The 14904-nt window shown below is 39.7% G+C and overlaps 1 protein-coding gene across 3 annotated transcripts in view; it reads right to left on the bottom strand.

Moving 5' to 3' along the window:
- The window catches only part of uspl1 (ubiquitin specific peptidase like 1), a 34009-nt gene that overhangs the window by 11459 nt on the left and 7646 nt on the right, over positions 1-14904 (bottom strand). For all 3 annotated transcript variants that reach the window (XM_034178220.1, XM_034178222.1, XM_034178219.1), the window contains 3 exons: positions 13516-13638; positions 12481-13420; positions 12162-12272 (listed from right to left, as the gene is read on the bottom strand). In XM_034178220.1, the coding sequence (XP_034034111.1) occupies positions 12162-12272; positions 12481-13420; positions 13516-13638 (1174 nt within the window). The remainder of the gene's footprint in view (positions 1-12161; positions 12273-12480; positions 13421-13515; positions 13639-14904) is intronic.

Raw genomic sequence — 14904 nt, 5'->3', positions numbered from 1 at the left:
ACTTATTTCAAGCAATAAAATGAAAACTATTTAAAAATCATACAATGTGATTTTCTGAATTTTTTTTAGATTCTGTCTCTCACAGTTGAAGTGTACCTATGATAAAAATTGACAGACCTCTCCATTCTTTGTAAGTGGGAAAACCTGCAAAATTGACAATGGATCAAATACCTATTTTCCCCACTGTATATGACTCAAACTCCTCATGATAGAGTCCCAAATGTAAGGAGAAGTCCGCATTTAATAATCAACATACATTACATACAAAACAGCCAAACTGCAACTACCAATTCTTTTCCATTATTAACAATTAATCTGTCAGTTATTTTTTGGATTAATCAATTAATCGTTCTGTCCATAAAATGTGAGAAAATAAAGGCTGAGCAGATGTCCTGAAATGTCTTGCTTTGTCAACAGCCCAGAGATATTCTCTTTACTGTCACAGAGAAATAAATCAAATCAAATCAATTTTATTTATATAGCGCCAAATCACAACAAACAGTTGCCCCAAGGCGCTTTATATTGCAAGGCAAAGCCATACAATAATTACGGAAAAACCCCAACGGTCAAAACGACCCCCTGTGAACAAGCACTTGGCAACAGTGGGAAGGAAAAACTCCCTTTTAACAGGAAGAAACCTCCAGCAGAACCAGGCTCAGGGAGGGGCAGTCTTCTGCTGGGACTGGTTGGGGCTGAGGGAGAGAACCGGGAAAAAGACATGCTGTGGAGGGGAGCAGAGATCAATCACTAATAATTAAATGCAGAGTGGTGCATACAGAGCAAAAAGAGAAAGAAACACTCAATGCATTATGGGAACCCCCCAGCAGTCTAAGTCTATAGCAGCATAACTAAGGGATGGTTCAGGGTAACCCGATCCAGCCCTAACTATAAGCTTTAGCAAAAAGGAAAGTTTTAAGCCTAATCTTAAAAGTAGAGAGGGTGTCTGTCTCCCTGATCCGAATTGGGAGCTGGTTCCATAGGAGAGGAGCCTGAAAGCTGAAGGCTCTGCCTCCCATTCTACTCTTACAAACCCTAGGAACTACAAGTAAGCCTGCAGTCTGAGAGCGAAGCGCTCTATTGGGGTGATATGGTACTATGAGGTCACTAAGATAAGAAGGGACCTGACTATTCAAAACCTTATAAGTAAGAAGAAGAATTTTAAATTCTATTCTAGAATTAACAGGAAGCCAATGAAGAGAGGCCAATATGGGTGAGATATGCTCTCTCTTTCTAGTCCCCGTCAGTACTCTAGCTGCAGCATTTTGAATTAACTGAAGGCTTTTCAGGGAACTTTTAGGACAACCTGATAATAATGAATTACAACAGTCCAGCCTAGAGGAAATAAATGCATGAATTAGTTTTTCAGCATCACTCTGAGACAAGACCTTTCTAATTTTAGAGATATTGCGTAAATGCAAAAAAGCAGTCTTACATATTTGTTTAATATGCGCTTTGAATGACATATCCTGATCAAAAATGACTCCAAGATTTCTCACAGTATTACTAGAGGTCAGGGTAATGCCATCCAGAGTAAGGATCTGGTTAGACACCATGTTTCTAAGATTTGTAGGGCCAAGTACAATAACTTCAGTTTTATCTGAGTTTAAAAGCAGGAAATTAGAGGTCATCCATGTCCTTATGTCTGTAAGACAATCCTGCAGTTTAGCTAATTGGTGCGTGTCCTCTGGCTTCATGGATAGATAAAGCTGGGTATCATCTGCGTAACAATGAAAATTTAAGCAATGCCGTCTAATAATACTGCGAAAGGGAAGCATGTATAAAGTGAATAAAATTGGTCCTAGCACAGAACCTTGTGGAACTCCATAATTAAGCTTAGTCTGTGAAGAAGATTCCCCATTTACATGAACAAATTGTAATCTATTAGATAAATATGATTCAAAACTAGAATCATATTTATCACTAGAAAACTAAAGAAACTAGAAAAGAACCCAGAAAATTCTGAGAATTTTAACATAAAGAAACACCACTTAAAGTTCTAATTAATTACCAATAGTTTTAATTTAATGATTAAATGAGTACTCTCGACACCTCAACAAAACACCATGTATCCATCTTGTTTCTTCACTCTAAAAAAGAATAGTTGAGAATACTTCAAATTTGCAGGCAACAGTCTGCACTAAGACTTTTATATTGTGCCAATGATGAACTATATACTATAACATATTTCATCATCGGCACAACATAAAAGTCTTAGTGCAGACTGTTGCCTGCAAATTTGAAGTATTCTCAACTTTTTTTTTTTACAGTGTTGGCGTCATTCGTCAAGGCAGATCAGATTCACGTGCAACTTAAAATTCAGGATCTACATCCTTCTATGGGCTGTATCCCACAAAACGGTTCAGGCTTCACTACTTCAGACATAGCAGAGGCTCTGAAATGAGACTGTCGAGCCCAGGGAGTGTTTTGCCGATGTGTCGTTTCACCTAACTCCTGCCACCTGGCAATTTTGACAACTGCATGCACCAAGCAAACATAAGGGGTTGCAACTCAGTTTAGTAATCATTTTTTCATTATGTATTTATACTTTTTTTTTTTTATACAATTGCAAATATTTCACCTAACTCCTGCCACCTGGCAATTTTGACAACTGCATGCACCAAGCAAACATAAGGGGTTGCAACTCAGTTTAGTAATCATTTTTTCATTATGTATTTATACTTTTTTTTTTTTATACAATTGCAAATATGGAGTCCATTATTTATGTTCTCCACTCAGATTGCAATAGCCAATCACAGATTAGCCTTTCTGTCCATTATGTACCTGTATTTTGGCATGCCTGGCATCAGAAAGTTATGTTGGATCCAAAATGATCCAAAAAGGCTAGGACCAAAAGTTATATTGGATCGGTTCCCACTGACCAATAGCGTAAAGAGCTTACTGCCAACAGCTAGCCAATCAGAGCACGACATACGAAGGTCAGGAACTAACTGACAACAAAATGGCAACAAACATGTCAACAACAGCAGAAAATCGTCTGCCAGCGAGGTTTGTTGAGTTCACAGAGGAACTGGTGGAAATATTGAACTCTAAGGATGCCAAAAACATTAAGAAGGTAGACAAGCATGACGTTTTAAAAGCATTCAAGTGCTGTTCACAACAAAATAAATTGATCTAATTTACTTGACTCTTTGTTGTTTGCTTAATTTGGGAGGGGGGTGGAGAACATAATCGATGGATGGCAAGTCGGCTCGACGTAGCCGACTTGCGATGTAGCGACGAACTGTGGCAACTGACAATGGCTTTTTTGAAGTGTTCCTGAGCCCACGCGATAAGATCCTTTACACAGTGACGTCAGTTTTTAATGCAGTGCCACCTGAGAGAACGAAGGTCACAGGCATTCAATGTTGGTTTTAGGCCTTGCCGCTTACATGTAGAAAGTTCGCCAGATTCTCTGAATCTTCTGATTATGTTATGGACTGTAGATGATGGAATCCCTAAATTCCTTGCAATTGAACAATGAGGAACATTGTTCTTAAACTGTTGGACTATTTATTTTTTTTTCTCCATGCAGTTGGTCACAAAGTGGTGATCCTCGCCCCATCTTTGCTTGTGAATGGCTGAGCCTTTTGGTGATGCTCCTTTTATACCCAATCATGACACTCACCTGTTTCCAATTAACCTGTTCACCTGTGGAATGTTCCAAAAGACTCGTTAGCAGACTTTTAATGAGCCTTTCATTGGATTCAGGTGTGTTGGAGCAGGGAGACAACTAAGAGTGTCAGGCAGGTGGCTCTCGAGGACCGAACTTGGCCACCCCTGTTTTACACCAATGTATGGGTCAACAATGCATGTGCAGCCAGTCTCAACACCTGTTGCAAATAATAATAATAATAATAATAATAAAAACATTATTTATGTATATTACTGTTTTAACACTGGTACATCTGCTGTTTTCTGGTGCATGCATGTGCTGTAGAGTTACCAGCTGAATAAGAACTAAAAGCAAATATATGTCCATGACAATACCATTTTTAAATTTCAGATATTCACAATAAATCAGCCAAGACCAAACTTTGAAAGTCAACATGGTTCTTAAATTATCACAAATAGTAAGTCAATAATAATACATTTATGCATTATTCAAGCATATACAACCCCAATTGAAGTTGGGACGTTGTGTGAAATGTAAATAAAAACAGAATACAATGATTTGCAAATCCTCTTCAACCTGTATTCAGTTGAATACACCACAAAGACAAGATATTTAATGTTCAAACTGATAAACTTTGTTTTTGCAAATATTTGCTCATTTTGCTCTGAAACCTTCCTTTTCTCTCAAAAATTCTTGAAAGGGTAGTTGTAAAACAGCTAACTGATCATCTGCAGAGGAATGGTCTATTTGAAGAGTTTCAGTCAGGTTTTAGAATTCATCATAGTACAGAAACAGCATTAGTGAAGGTTACAAATGATCTTCTTATGGCCTCGGACAGTGGACTCATCTCTGTGCTTGTTCTGTTAGACCTCAGTGCTGCTTTTGATACTGTTGACCATAAAATTTTATTACAGAGATTAGAGCATGCCATAGGTATTAAAGGCACTGCGCTGCGGTGGTTTGAATCATATTTGTCTAATAGATTACAATTTGTTCATGTAAATGGGGAATCTTCTTCACAGACTAAAGTTAATTATGGAGTTCCACAAGGTTCTGTGCTAGGACCAATTTTATTCACTTCATACATGCTTCCCTTAGGCAATATTATTAGACGGTATTGCTTAAATTTTCATTGTTACGCAGATGATACCCAGCTTTATCTATCCATGAAGCCAGAGGACACACACCAATTAGCTAAACTGCAGGATTGTCTTACAGACATAAAGACATGGATGACCTCTAATTTCCTGCTTTTAAACTCAGATAAAACTGAAGTTATTGTACTTGGCCCCACAAATCTTAGAAACATGGTGTCTAACCAGATCCTTACTCTGGATGGCATTACCCTGACCTCTAGTAATACTGTGAGAAATCTTGGAGTCATTTTTGATCAGGATATGTCATTCAAAGCGCATATTAAACAAATATGTAGGACTGCTTTTTTGCATTTACGCAATATCTCTAAAATTAGAAAGGTCTTGTCTCAGAGTGATGCTGAAAAACTAATTCATGCATTTATTTCCTCTAGGCTGGACTATTGTAATTCATTATTATCAGGTTGTCCTAAAAGTTCCCTAAAAAGCCTTCAGTTAATTCAAAATGCTGCCGCTAGAGTGCTAGTGGGGACTAGAAGGAGAGAGCATATCTCACCCATATTGGCCTCTCTTCATTGGCTTCCTGTTAATTCTAGAATAGAATTTAAAATTCTTCTTCTTACTTATAAGGTTTTGAATAATCAGGTCCCATCTTATCTTAGGGACCTCGTAGTACCATATCACCCCAATAGAGCGCTTCGCTCTCAGACTGCAGGCTTACTTGTAGTTCCTAGGGTTTGTAAGAGTAGAATGGGAGGCAGAGCCTTCAGCTTTCAGGCTCCTCTCCTGTGGAACCAGCTCCCAATTCAGATCAGGGAGACAGACACCCTCTCTACTTTTAAGATTAGGCTTAAAACTTTCCTTTTTGCTAAAGCTTATAGTTAGGGCTGGATCAGGTGACCCTGAACCATCCCTTAGTTATGCTGCTATAGACTTAGACTGCTGGGGGGTTCCCATGATGCACCGAGTGTTTCTTTCTCTTTTTGCTCTGTATGCACCACTCTGCATTTAATCATTAGTGATCGATCTCTGCTCCCCTCCACAGCATGTCTTTTTCCTGGTTCTCTCCCTCAGCCCCAACCAGTCCCAGCAGAAGACTGCCCCTCCCTGAGCCTGGTTCTGCTGGAGGTTTCTTCCAGTTAAAAGGGAGTTTTTCCTTCCCACTGTAGCCAAGTGCTTGCTCACAGGGAGTCGTTTTGACCGTTGGGGTTTTACATAATTATTGTATGGCCTTGCCTTACAATATAAAGCGCCTTGGGGCAACTGTTTGTTGTGATTTGGCGCTATATAAAAAAAAATTGAATTGAATTGAAATGGATGTCTGCAACAAAAGACTGGGAAAGTTGATGAATGCTCAAAGAACACCTGTTTGGAACATTCCACAGGTGAACAGGTTAATTGGAAACAGGTGAGTGTCATGATTGGGTATAAAAGGAGCATCACCAAAAGGCTCAGCCATTCACAAGCAAAGATGGGGCGAGGATCACCACTTTGTGACCAACTGCATGGAGAAAAAAAAAAATAGTCCAACAGATTAAGAACAATGTTCCTCATTGTTCAATTGCAAGGAATTTAGGGATTCCATCATCTACAGTCCATAACATAATCAGAAGATTCAGAGAATCTGGAGAATTTTCTACATGTAAGCGGCAAGGCCTAAAACCAACACTGAATGCCCGTGACCTTCGTTCTCTCAGGTGGCACTGCATTAAAAACTGACATCACTGTGTAAAGGATCTTACCGCGTGGGCTCAGGAACACTTCAAAAAAGCCATTGTCAGTTAACACAGTTCGTCGTTACATCTACAAGTGTAAGTTAAAACTCTACCATGCAAAGTGAAAGCCACGCATCAGCAACATCCAGAAATGCCGCCGCCTTCTCTGTGCTCGAACTCATTTGAAATGGACAGACGCAAAGTGGAAAAGTGTGTTGTGGTCTGATGAGTCCACATTTTAAATTGTTTTTGGAAATCATGGACGTTGTGTCCTCTGGACAAAAGAGGAAAAAGACCATCCAGATTGATACCAGAGCAAAGTTGAAACGCCAGTATCTGTGATGGTACACACCGCTTCAGAGGGTGACTCTTGCTTGCCTCTACTGGTGGTTGGCTCTCACTGCGGTATTGTATCACTTCCTGTTCCGGAGCACAGCGGTGTTTTGCTGTATCTGTTAGCTGTTTAATCTGCGCAGTTAGATTGATCTAGATAACGATTTATTTCACAGTGTAATCTTCACGTGCCTTAACTAAAGCACTCCCTCTGCTGAATCACCTCTAAATTATTTACACATTATTCACTTTGTGTGTTTTTAGGAATCCGCTAGCTTAGCACAGCTTCTAGCTCTTAGCCGATTTAGCATGGCGGCTTCTCCTGTCTCTCCCGCACTTTTCTGCTCTGGGAGTGAAATGTTTAGTTATTCCTCGGCCTCCTTTAGCAGTAATGGTACTTGTATTAAGTGTAGCTTATTCGTAGCTTTGGAGGCCAGGCTGGGTGAATTGGAGACTCGGCTCCGCACCGTGGAAAATTCTACAGCTAGCCAGGCACCTGTAGTCGGTGCGGACCACGGTAGCTTAGCCGCCGTTAGTTCCCTTCCAGCAGATCCCGAGCAGCCGGGAAAGCAGGCCAACTAGGTGACTGTGAGGAGGAAGCGTAGCCCTAAACAGAAGCCCCGTGTACACCGCCAACCCGTTCACATTTCTAACCGTTTTTTCCCCACTCGGCGACAAACCCACCGAGGATCAAACTCTGGTTATTGGCGACTCTGTTTTGAGAAATGTGAAGTTAGCGACACCAGCAACCATAGTCAATTGTCTTCCGGGGGCCAGAGCAGGCGACACTGAAGGAAATTTGAAACTGCTGGCTAAGGCTAAGCGTAAATTTGGTAAGATTGTAATTCATGTCGGCAGTAATGACACCCGGTTACGCCAATCGGACGTCACTAAAATTAACATTGAATCGGTGTGTAACTTTGCAAAAACAATGTCGGACTCTGTAGTTTTCTCTGGGCCCCTCCCCAATCGGACGGGGAGTGACATGTTTAGCCGCATGTTCTCCTTGAATTGCTGGCTGTCTGAGTGGTGTCCAAAAAATGAGGTGGGCTTCATAAATAATTGGCAAAGCTTCTGGGGAAAACCTGGTCTTGTTAGGAGAGACGGCATCCATCCCACTTTGGATGGAGCAGCTCTCATTTCTAGAAATCTGGCCAATTTTCTTAAATCCTCCAAACTGTGACTATCCAGGGTTGGGACCAGGAAGCAGAGTTGTAGTCTTACACACCTCTCTGCAGCTTCTCTCCCCCTGCCATCCCCTCATTACCCCATCCCCGTAGAGACGGTGCCTGCTCCCAGACCACCAATAACCAGCAAAAATCTATTTAAGCATAAAAATTCAAAAAGAAAAAATAATATAGCACCTTCAACTGCACCACAGACTAAAACGGTTAAATGTGGTCTATTAAACATTAGGTCTCTCTCTTCTAAGTCCCTGTTAGTAAATGATATAATAATTGATCAACATATTGATTTATTCTGCCTTACAGAAACCTGGTTACAGCAGGATGAATATGTTAGTTTAAATGAGTCAACACCCCCGATCACACTAACTGCCAGAACGCTCGCAGCACAGGCCGGGGGGGAGGATTAGCAACAATCTTCCATTCCAGCTTATTAATTAATCAAAAACCCAGACAGAGCTTTAATTCATTTGAAAGCTTGACTCTTAGTCTTGTCCATCCAAATTGGAAGTCCCAAAAAACAGTTTTATTTGTTATTATCTATCGTCCACCTGGTCGTTACTGTGAGTTTCTCTGTGAATTTTCAGACCTTTTGTCTGACTTAGTGCTTAGCTCAGATAAGATAATTATAGTGGGCGATTTTAACATCCACACAGATGCTGAGAATGACAGCCTCAACACTGCATTTAATCTATTATTAGACTCAATTGGCTTTGCTCAAAATGTAAATGAGTCCACCCACCACTTTAATCATATCTTAGATCTTGTTCTGACTTATGGTAAGGAAATTGAAGACTTAACAGTATTCCCTGAAAACTCCCTTCTGTCTGATCATTTCTTAATAACATTTACATTTACTCTGATGGACTACCCAGCAGTGGGGAATAAGTTTCATTACACTAGAAGTCTTTCAGAAAGCGCTGTAACTAGGTTTAAGGATATGATTCCTTCTTTATGTTCTCTAATGCCATATACCAACACAGTGCAGAGCAGCTACCTAAACTGTGTAAGTGAGATAGAGTATCTCGTCAATAGTTTTACATCCTCACTGAAGAAAACTTTGGATGCTGTAGCTCCTCTGAAAAAGAGAGCTTTAAATCAGAAGTGCCTGACTCCTTGGTATAACTCACAAACTCGCAGCTTAAAGCAGATAACCCGTAGGTTGGAGAGGAAATGGCATCTCACTAATTTAGAAGATCTTCACTTAGCCTGGAAAAAGAGTCTGTTGCTCTATAAAAAAGCCCTCCGTAAAGCTAGGACATCTTACTACTCATCACTAATTGAAGAAAATAAGAACAACCCCAGGTTTCTTTTCAGCACTGTAGCCAGGCTGACAGAGTCAGAGCCGAGTATTCCTTTAACTTTAACTAGTAATGACTTCATGACTTTCTTTGCTAATAAAATTTTTAACTATTAGAGAAAAAAATTACTCATAACCATACCAAAGACATATCGCTATCTTTGGCTGCTTTCAGTGATGCCGGTATTTGGTTAGACTCTTTCTCTCCGATTGTTCTGTCTGAGTTATTTTCATTAGTTACTTCCTTCAAACCATCAACATGTCTATTAGACCCCATTCCTACCAGGCTGCTCAAGGAAGCCCTACCATTAATTAATGCTTCGATCTTAAATATGATCAATCTATCTTTATTAGTTGGCTATGTACCACAGGCACAGTACTGCTTTTGATACTGTTGACCATAAAATTTTATTACAGAGATTAGAGCATGCCATAGGTATTAAAGGCACTGCGCTGCTGTGGTTTGAATCATATCTAATAGATTACAATTTGTTCATGTAAATGGGGAATCTTCTTCACAGACTAAGGTTAATTATTGAGTTCCACAAGGTTCTGTGCTAGGACCAATTTTATTCACTTTATACATGTTTCCCTTAGGCACTATTATTAGACGGCATTGCTTAAATTTTCACTGTTACGCAGATGATACCCAGCTTTATCTATCCATGAAGCCAGAGGACACACACCAATTAGCTAAACTGCAGGATTGTCTTAGAGACATAAAGACATGGATGACCTCTAATTTCCTGCTTTTAAACTCAGATAAAACTGAAGTTATTGTACTTGGCCCCACAAATCTTAGAAACATGGTGTCTAACCAGATCCTTACTCTGGATGGCATTACCCTGACCTCTAGTAATACTGTGAGAAATCTTGGAGTCATTTTTGATCAAGATATGTCATTCAATGCGCATATTAAACAAATATGTAGGACTGCTTTTTTGCATTTGCGCAATATCTCTAAAATTAGAAAGGTCTTGTCTCAGAGTGATGCTGAAAAACTAATTAATGCATTTATTTCCTCTAGGCTGGACTATTGTAATTCATTATTATCAGATTGTCCTAAAAGTTCCCTGAAAAGCCTTCAGTTAATTCAAAATGCTGCAGCTAGAGTACTAACAGGGACTAGAAGGAGAGAGCATATCTCACCCATATTGGCCTCTCTTCATTGGCTTCCTGTTAATTCTAGAATAGAATTTAAAATTCTTCTTCTTACTTATAAGGTTTTGAATAATCAGGTCCCATCTTATCTTAGGGACGTCATAGTACCATATCACCCCAATACAGCGCGTCGCTTTCAGACTGCAGGCTTACTTGTAGTTCCTAGGGTTTGTAAGAGTAGAATGGGAGGCAGAGCCTTCAGCTTTCAGGCTCCTCTCCTGTGGAACCAGCTCCCAATTCAGATCAGGGAGACAGACACCCTCTCTACTTTTAAGATTAGGCTTAAAACTTTCCTTTTTGCTAAAGCTTATAGTTAGGGCTGGATCAGGTGACCCTGAACCATCCCTTAGTTATGCTGCTATAGACTTAGACTGCTGGGGGTTCCCATGATGCACTGAGTGTTTCTTTCTCTTTTTGCTCTGTATGCACCACTCTGCATTTAATCATTAGTGATTGATCTCTGCTCCCCTCCACAGCATGTCTTTTTCCTGGTTCTCTCCCTCAGCCCCAACCAGTCCCAGCAGAAGACTGCCCCTCCCTGAGCCTGGTTCTGCTGGAGGTTTCTTCCTGTTAAAAGGGAGTTTTTCCTTCCCACTGTTGCCAAGTGCTTGCTCACAGGGGGTCGTTTTGACCGTTGGGGTTTTTACGTAATTATTGTATGGCTTTGCCTTACAATAAAAAGCGCCGTGAGGCAACTGTTTGTTGTGATTTGGCGCTATATAAATAAAATTGATTTGAACATTAAATATCTTGTCTTTGTCAAGTATTCAATTGAATATAGGTTGAAGAAGATTTGCAAACCATTGTATTCTGTTTTTATTTCCATTTTACACAACGTCCCAATTGAGGTCGTATACACACACACACACACACATATATATATATAAATAAATCAAAATCAAATCAATTTTATTTATACAGTTGCCCCAAGCTACAGTGCTGAAAAGAAACCTAGGGTTGTTCTTATTTTCTTCAATTAGTGATGAGTAGTAAGATGTCCTAGCTTTACCGAGGGCTTTTTTATAGGGCAACAGATATATATATATATATATACATATGATTTTTTTAAGTAGTACAATCTAGTGTTATTTTTATGAATAATAATGATAAAATGTGCAAAAAAAAATGTGTTTTGTCTTAAATGTCATAAAGTGGACATTTACGAGCTTTGGGCAACCTTTCCCACCCCTCACCCCTGTGCTTCTGCCCCTGCACCTGAAACCTGGACAGCCTGTGCAATCCGCAAAACACGCATGAACCAGAAACACCATTGTTAATCGCAGTTATCAGCTCAATGAGTGCACACTATCAAACAGCAAGACAGATATGCACTACTGATGACCGAAAAGTTTGTGTTTTTTTGTTTTGTTTTTAAGCGCACAAGGCTGTGGGGTGATCCCACCAGCAGCAAAACTGGCTGTTTGCTCCACCTTGCAAAGGACGCGAGAGGATGCATGTATTTTTTGTCAATTGCAATTATCTTGTACTGACCAATCAAAAAAAATGGAGTTATCCAGGTAACTCTTATCAGATTCAATCACAGTGTCATTTACTACAGACTCTCAATTATGCCTCAGAAATTGACGTGAGGCAGGGTACACCCTGGACAGGACGCAAGTTTGCCACAGGGCTACATATAGCCAAATACACACAGTCACACCCGCACGCACACCTACGGACAATTTAATTCATTCCTAATTTACAGCAGTGAACTGGTTTTGGTTGGCTGATGTGGGACTTATGATCGCTTACTGATCTTACCGAGTTTGCAACGTAGTTTTGGCTGCAGCAGTTTGAAGGCGGACATCCTAAGACTGTGCAGGTCTGTGTTGGTCTTTTGCAGAACATGATTTGGCACACTCACAACTCCGTCTAATCAGAAACAAATTCTGGTAAGAAATATCTCATAAGAACAACAATTAAGATTCATAATGCCGCAAGCTATACTATTTGGAGACGACTTCAAAATTAATTATCATTTTGCTTGGACAAAAGAGCAATAGTACTACTTAAACAGCATTTTATAGAAGACCTACAAAATAGGGCATAAATTTCTTGTTCATAACTTTGGGTAACTTGCCTCCACCCGTCTGTTGGTGCTCTTGGATGGTCATCCAGGCATCATCGTACATTGTGAACAGCTGCCAAACAGATGATTGCTGAGGTTCTTCTTTAGGTTTCAACTTCCTCAAGCTTTTACAGTTCATCAGAGCAACAAGAAGTGTATCCAGCCAACACAGGTTGTCAGTGTTCCTCCAGAAAAGCACATCTGGAACAGGAACAAGCTGATCTGACTCTGTTACAGTGGTTGAAGATAAAACTCCAGCTTCTGAGAACACATCAGCAGTGCTTGTTTTGTGATCAGTCTTTGTAGGCTGCTCAGTGTCCTGAAGTTTAAGTGCATCAATTTCAGAAAGATGACTGTCAATACTGGCGAAACCAGATTGTTGAGAGTCCAGTGGAGATATGTTTGGCAAACAGTCCAGAGTACTCTTCGCCTGCCTGTGTATGTCCTCTGCCTCTGGCACATTGTGATGAGGAGAGAGCTCTGTTTTATCCTCATCAATAGTTAAGATTTCTGATGAGCACTGCAGGTGTTCAGGTGAAGCAACCTCTGTCACTGGTACACAACCATTCACACAAGCAGCACTGCCTGGTTCCTTCTGAAGAACTACATCCTGATCTTTCAGCGATTTACATCCTGGTGTCTCAACAACAGAGTAGTTAAAATCCTTATTCCAATGAGTTGTCTCGCTGCCTTGTGTTTTGGCTGCAGTGAGGCAGTCATTGTTAGCAGCATTTATAGTTCTTTGTTCTGCTGGGCTGGTTAGCGTGTCCGTGACACTTTGCAGCCCAAAACTGTTATTTTCATTTGAACACAGACGTTTGGGTGAAGGCTTTACCAGGTCTTCCTTTTGTAATGTCACAGTGCGTTTTCTTTTGTTCCCAGTATTGGGCTCAGCAGGACGCAAGCTAGCAAAGATATCCTCCAAAGATCGGCTGACCAGAGGGAAGAGGCACTGGGTGAAATGGAGAAGAATGTTTAAAGCAACTCGGGGGAAAACGCAAACATAACTGTTGAGCTGTACATAAAACAACAGCACTGACGACTTACCTCTGGGTTTGTGCACAGCACAATTGACTCCTGGATATTGATGTGGTAAGACCGCAGAGCAGAATTCAAGCCCTTCTTTGTACACCATGGACAATATTCCAGTGAAGCAGCTCTCTCCTGAACCTTAAAAATATATATTTTTGGAAAAACAAAACATTAACAAAGATAACAGACCAAAGCATGGAATTTTTCAATATCTTTACATCGGAAAGCAATGTGTGAAGTAATATGAAAATTGGGACATGACAGGATATTTGAATAATTAATAAATAACTATTATTTAACAACTGTTTTGACAATTGATGGTTTTGAGTACATTATAAAAATAAAAAAAAAATCCAAATTCTGTTTTCAGCTTTTTAAATATGTTTAATTTCTGGTTTATTGTACTAGTTTCTTTACTCCTATCTGGCAATAAACAGAATTATCTCTGGGTTGTGGACAAAAGAGTGAACATCATGGGCTCTGGAAAACACTGACAGACATTTCTCACCATTTCCTAACATCTTATGGACATAAGAACTAATCTATTAATCATGAAAATAATCTATTAATCTATTATGGAAATAATCAATTGCAGCCTGACACATGGTTTTAATGTACTGAGGGATTATTTTTCTTTCATAGCATACAGTAACATACTGTATCATCATTTTACACCCTCAGCCAATCAGCAGCGATCATATTCTTCCAAATCACAAATGCACAAAATTAAATTAAATTAAGAACAAAGTCAAATGAAAAAAAGATTGTATCTGATTCACCTGCAGAACTGCAGCATGGACAAACACTGAGGACTCCTGAAGGTATTTGTAAAGTGTGAAATATTTTGATTTACATTTGTTTAAAGTGCTAGCAGGAAATTTCTTCTCATTATGTGGCAGTTATGTGAAACCGAATAATGTGAAAGAGAATAGTATACATATGAAACTATATCAAACTTGCCAATACCAAGTCAGTTTACTCTTGTAGCAGTTAAATACATGATGCTTAAATCAAATTTTGGCAAGCGTAGGATAAAACTTTGGATGTGGCAGAAATGTGAACAGGTGGATGTGTGGAGGGTTACAAAGCTGAAGAGAGTAAGAAATGAGAGTCAGAAGATATACACAATTCATATGATGCTTCTAAAGTATGGGAAAGTACTTTCTTAGGTGGTCTGGGTGAGTAATGGAAAGATGTGATTAATGTTTTGGCAAAAGAGCAATGAAAAAGAAAGCAGAGGGGACAAGAAATGGAGGAGGATGAAGGAGCTGTGGACATTCTTAAATCTTCACCTTTTTGTTGAAAATGTGACCAGAGCCACAGATGACAATGAGACCTTTTTAAAAAAACTACCCAACTCAGACTTTGTTTTACATTGGGTCCTAAATTATCAGCATGACTGTA

This window comes from Thalassophryne amazonica, chromosome 9, assembly GCF_902500255.1.
Source record: "Thalassophryne amazonica chromosome 9, fThaAma1.1, whole genome shotgun sequence".
NCBI lineage: Eukaryota > Metazoa > Chordata > Actinopteri > Batrachoidiformes > Batrachoididae > Thalassophryne > Thalassophryne amazonica.
This window is presented reverse-complemented; position numbering and strand designations above follow the sequence as displayed.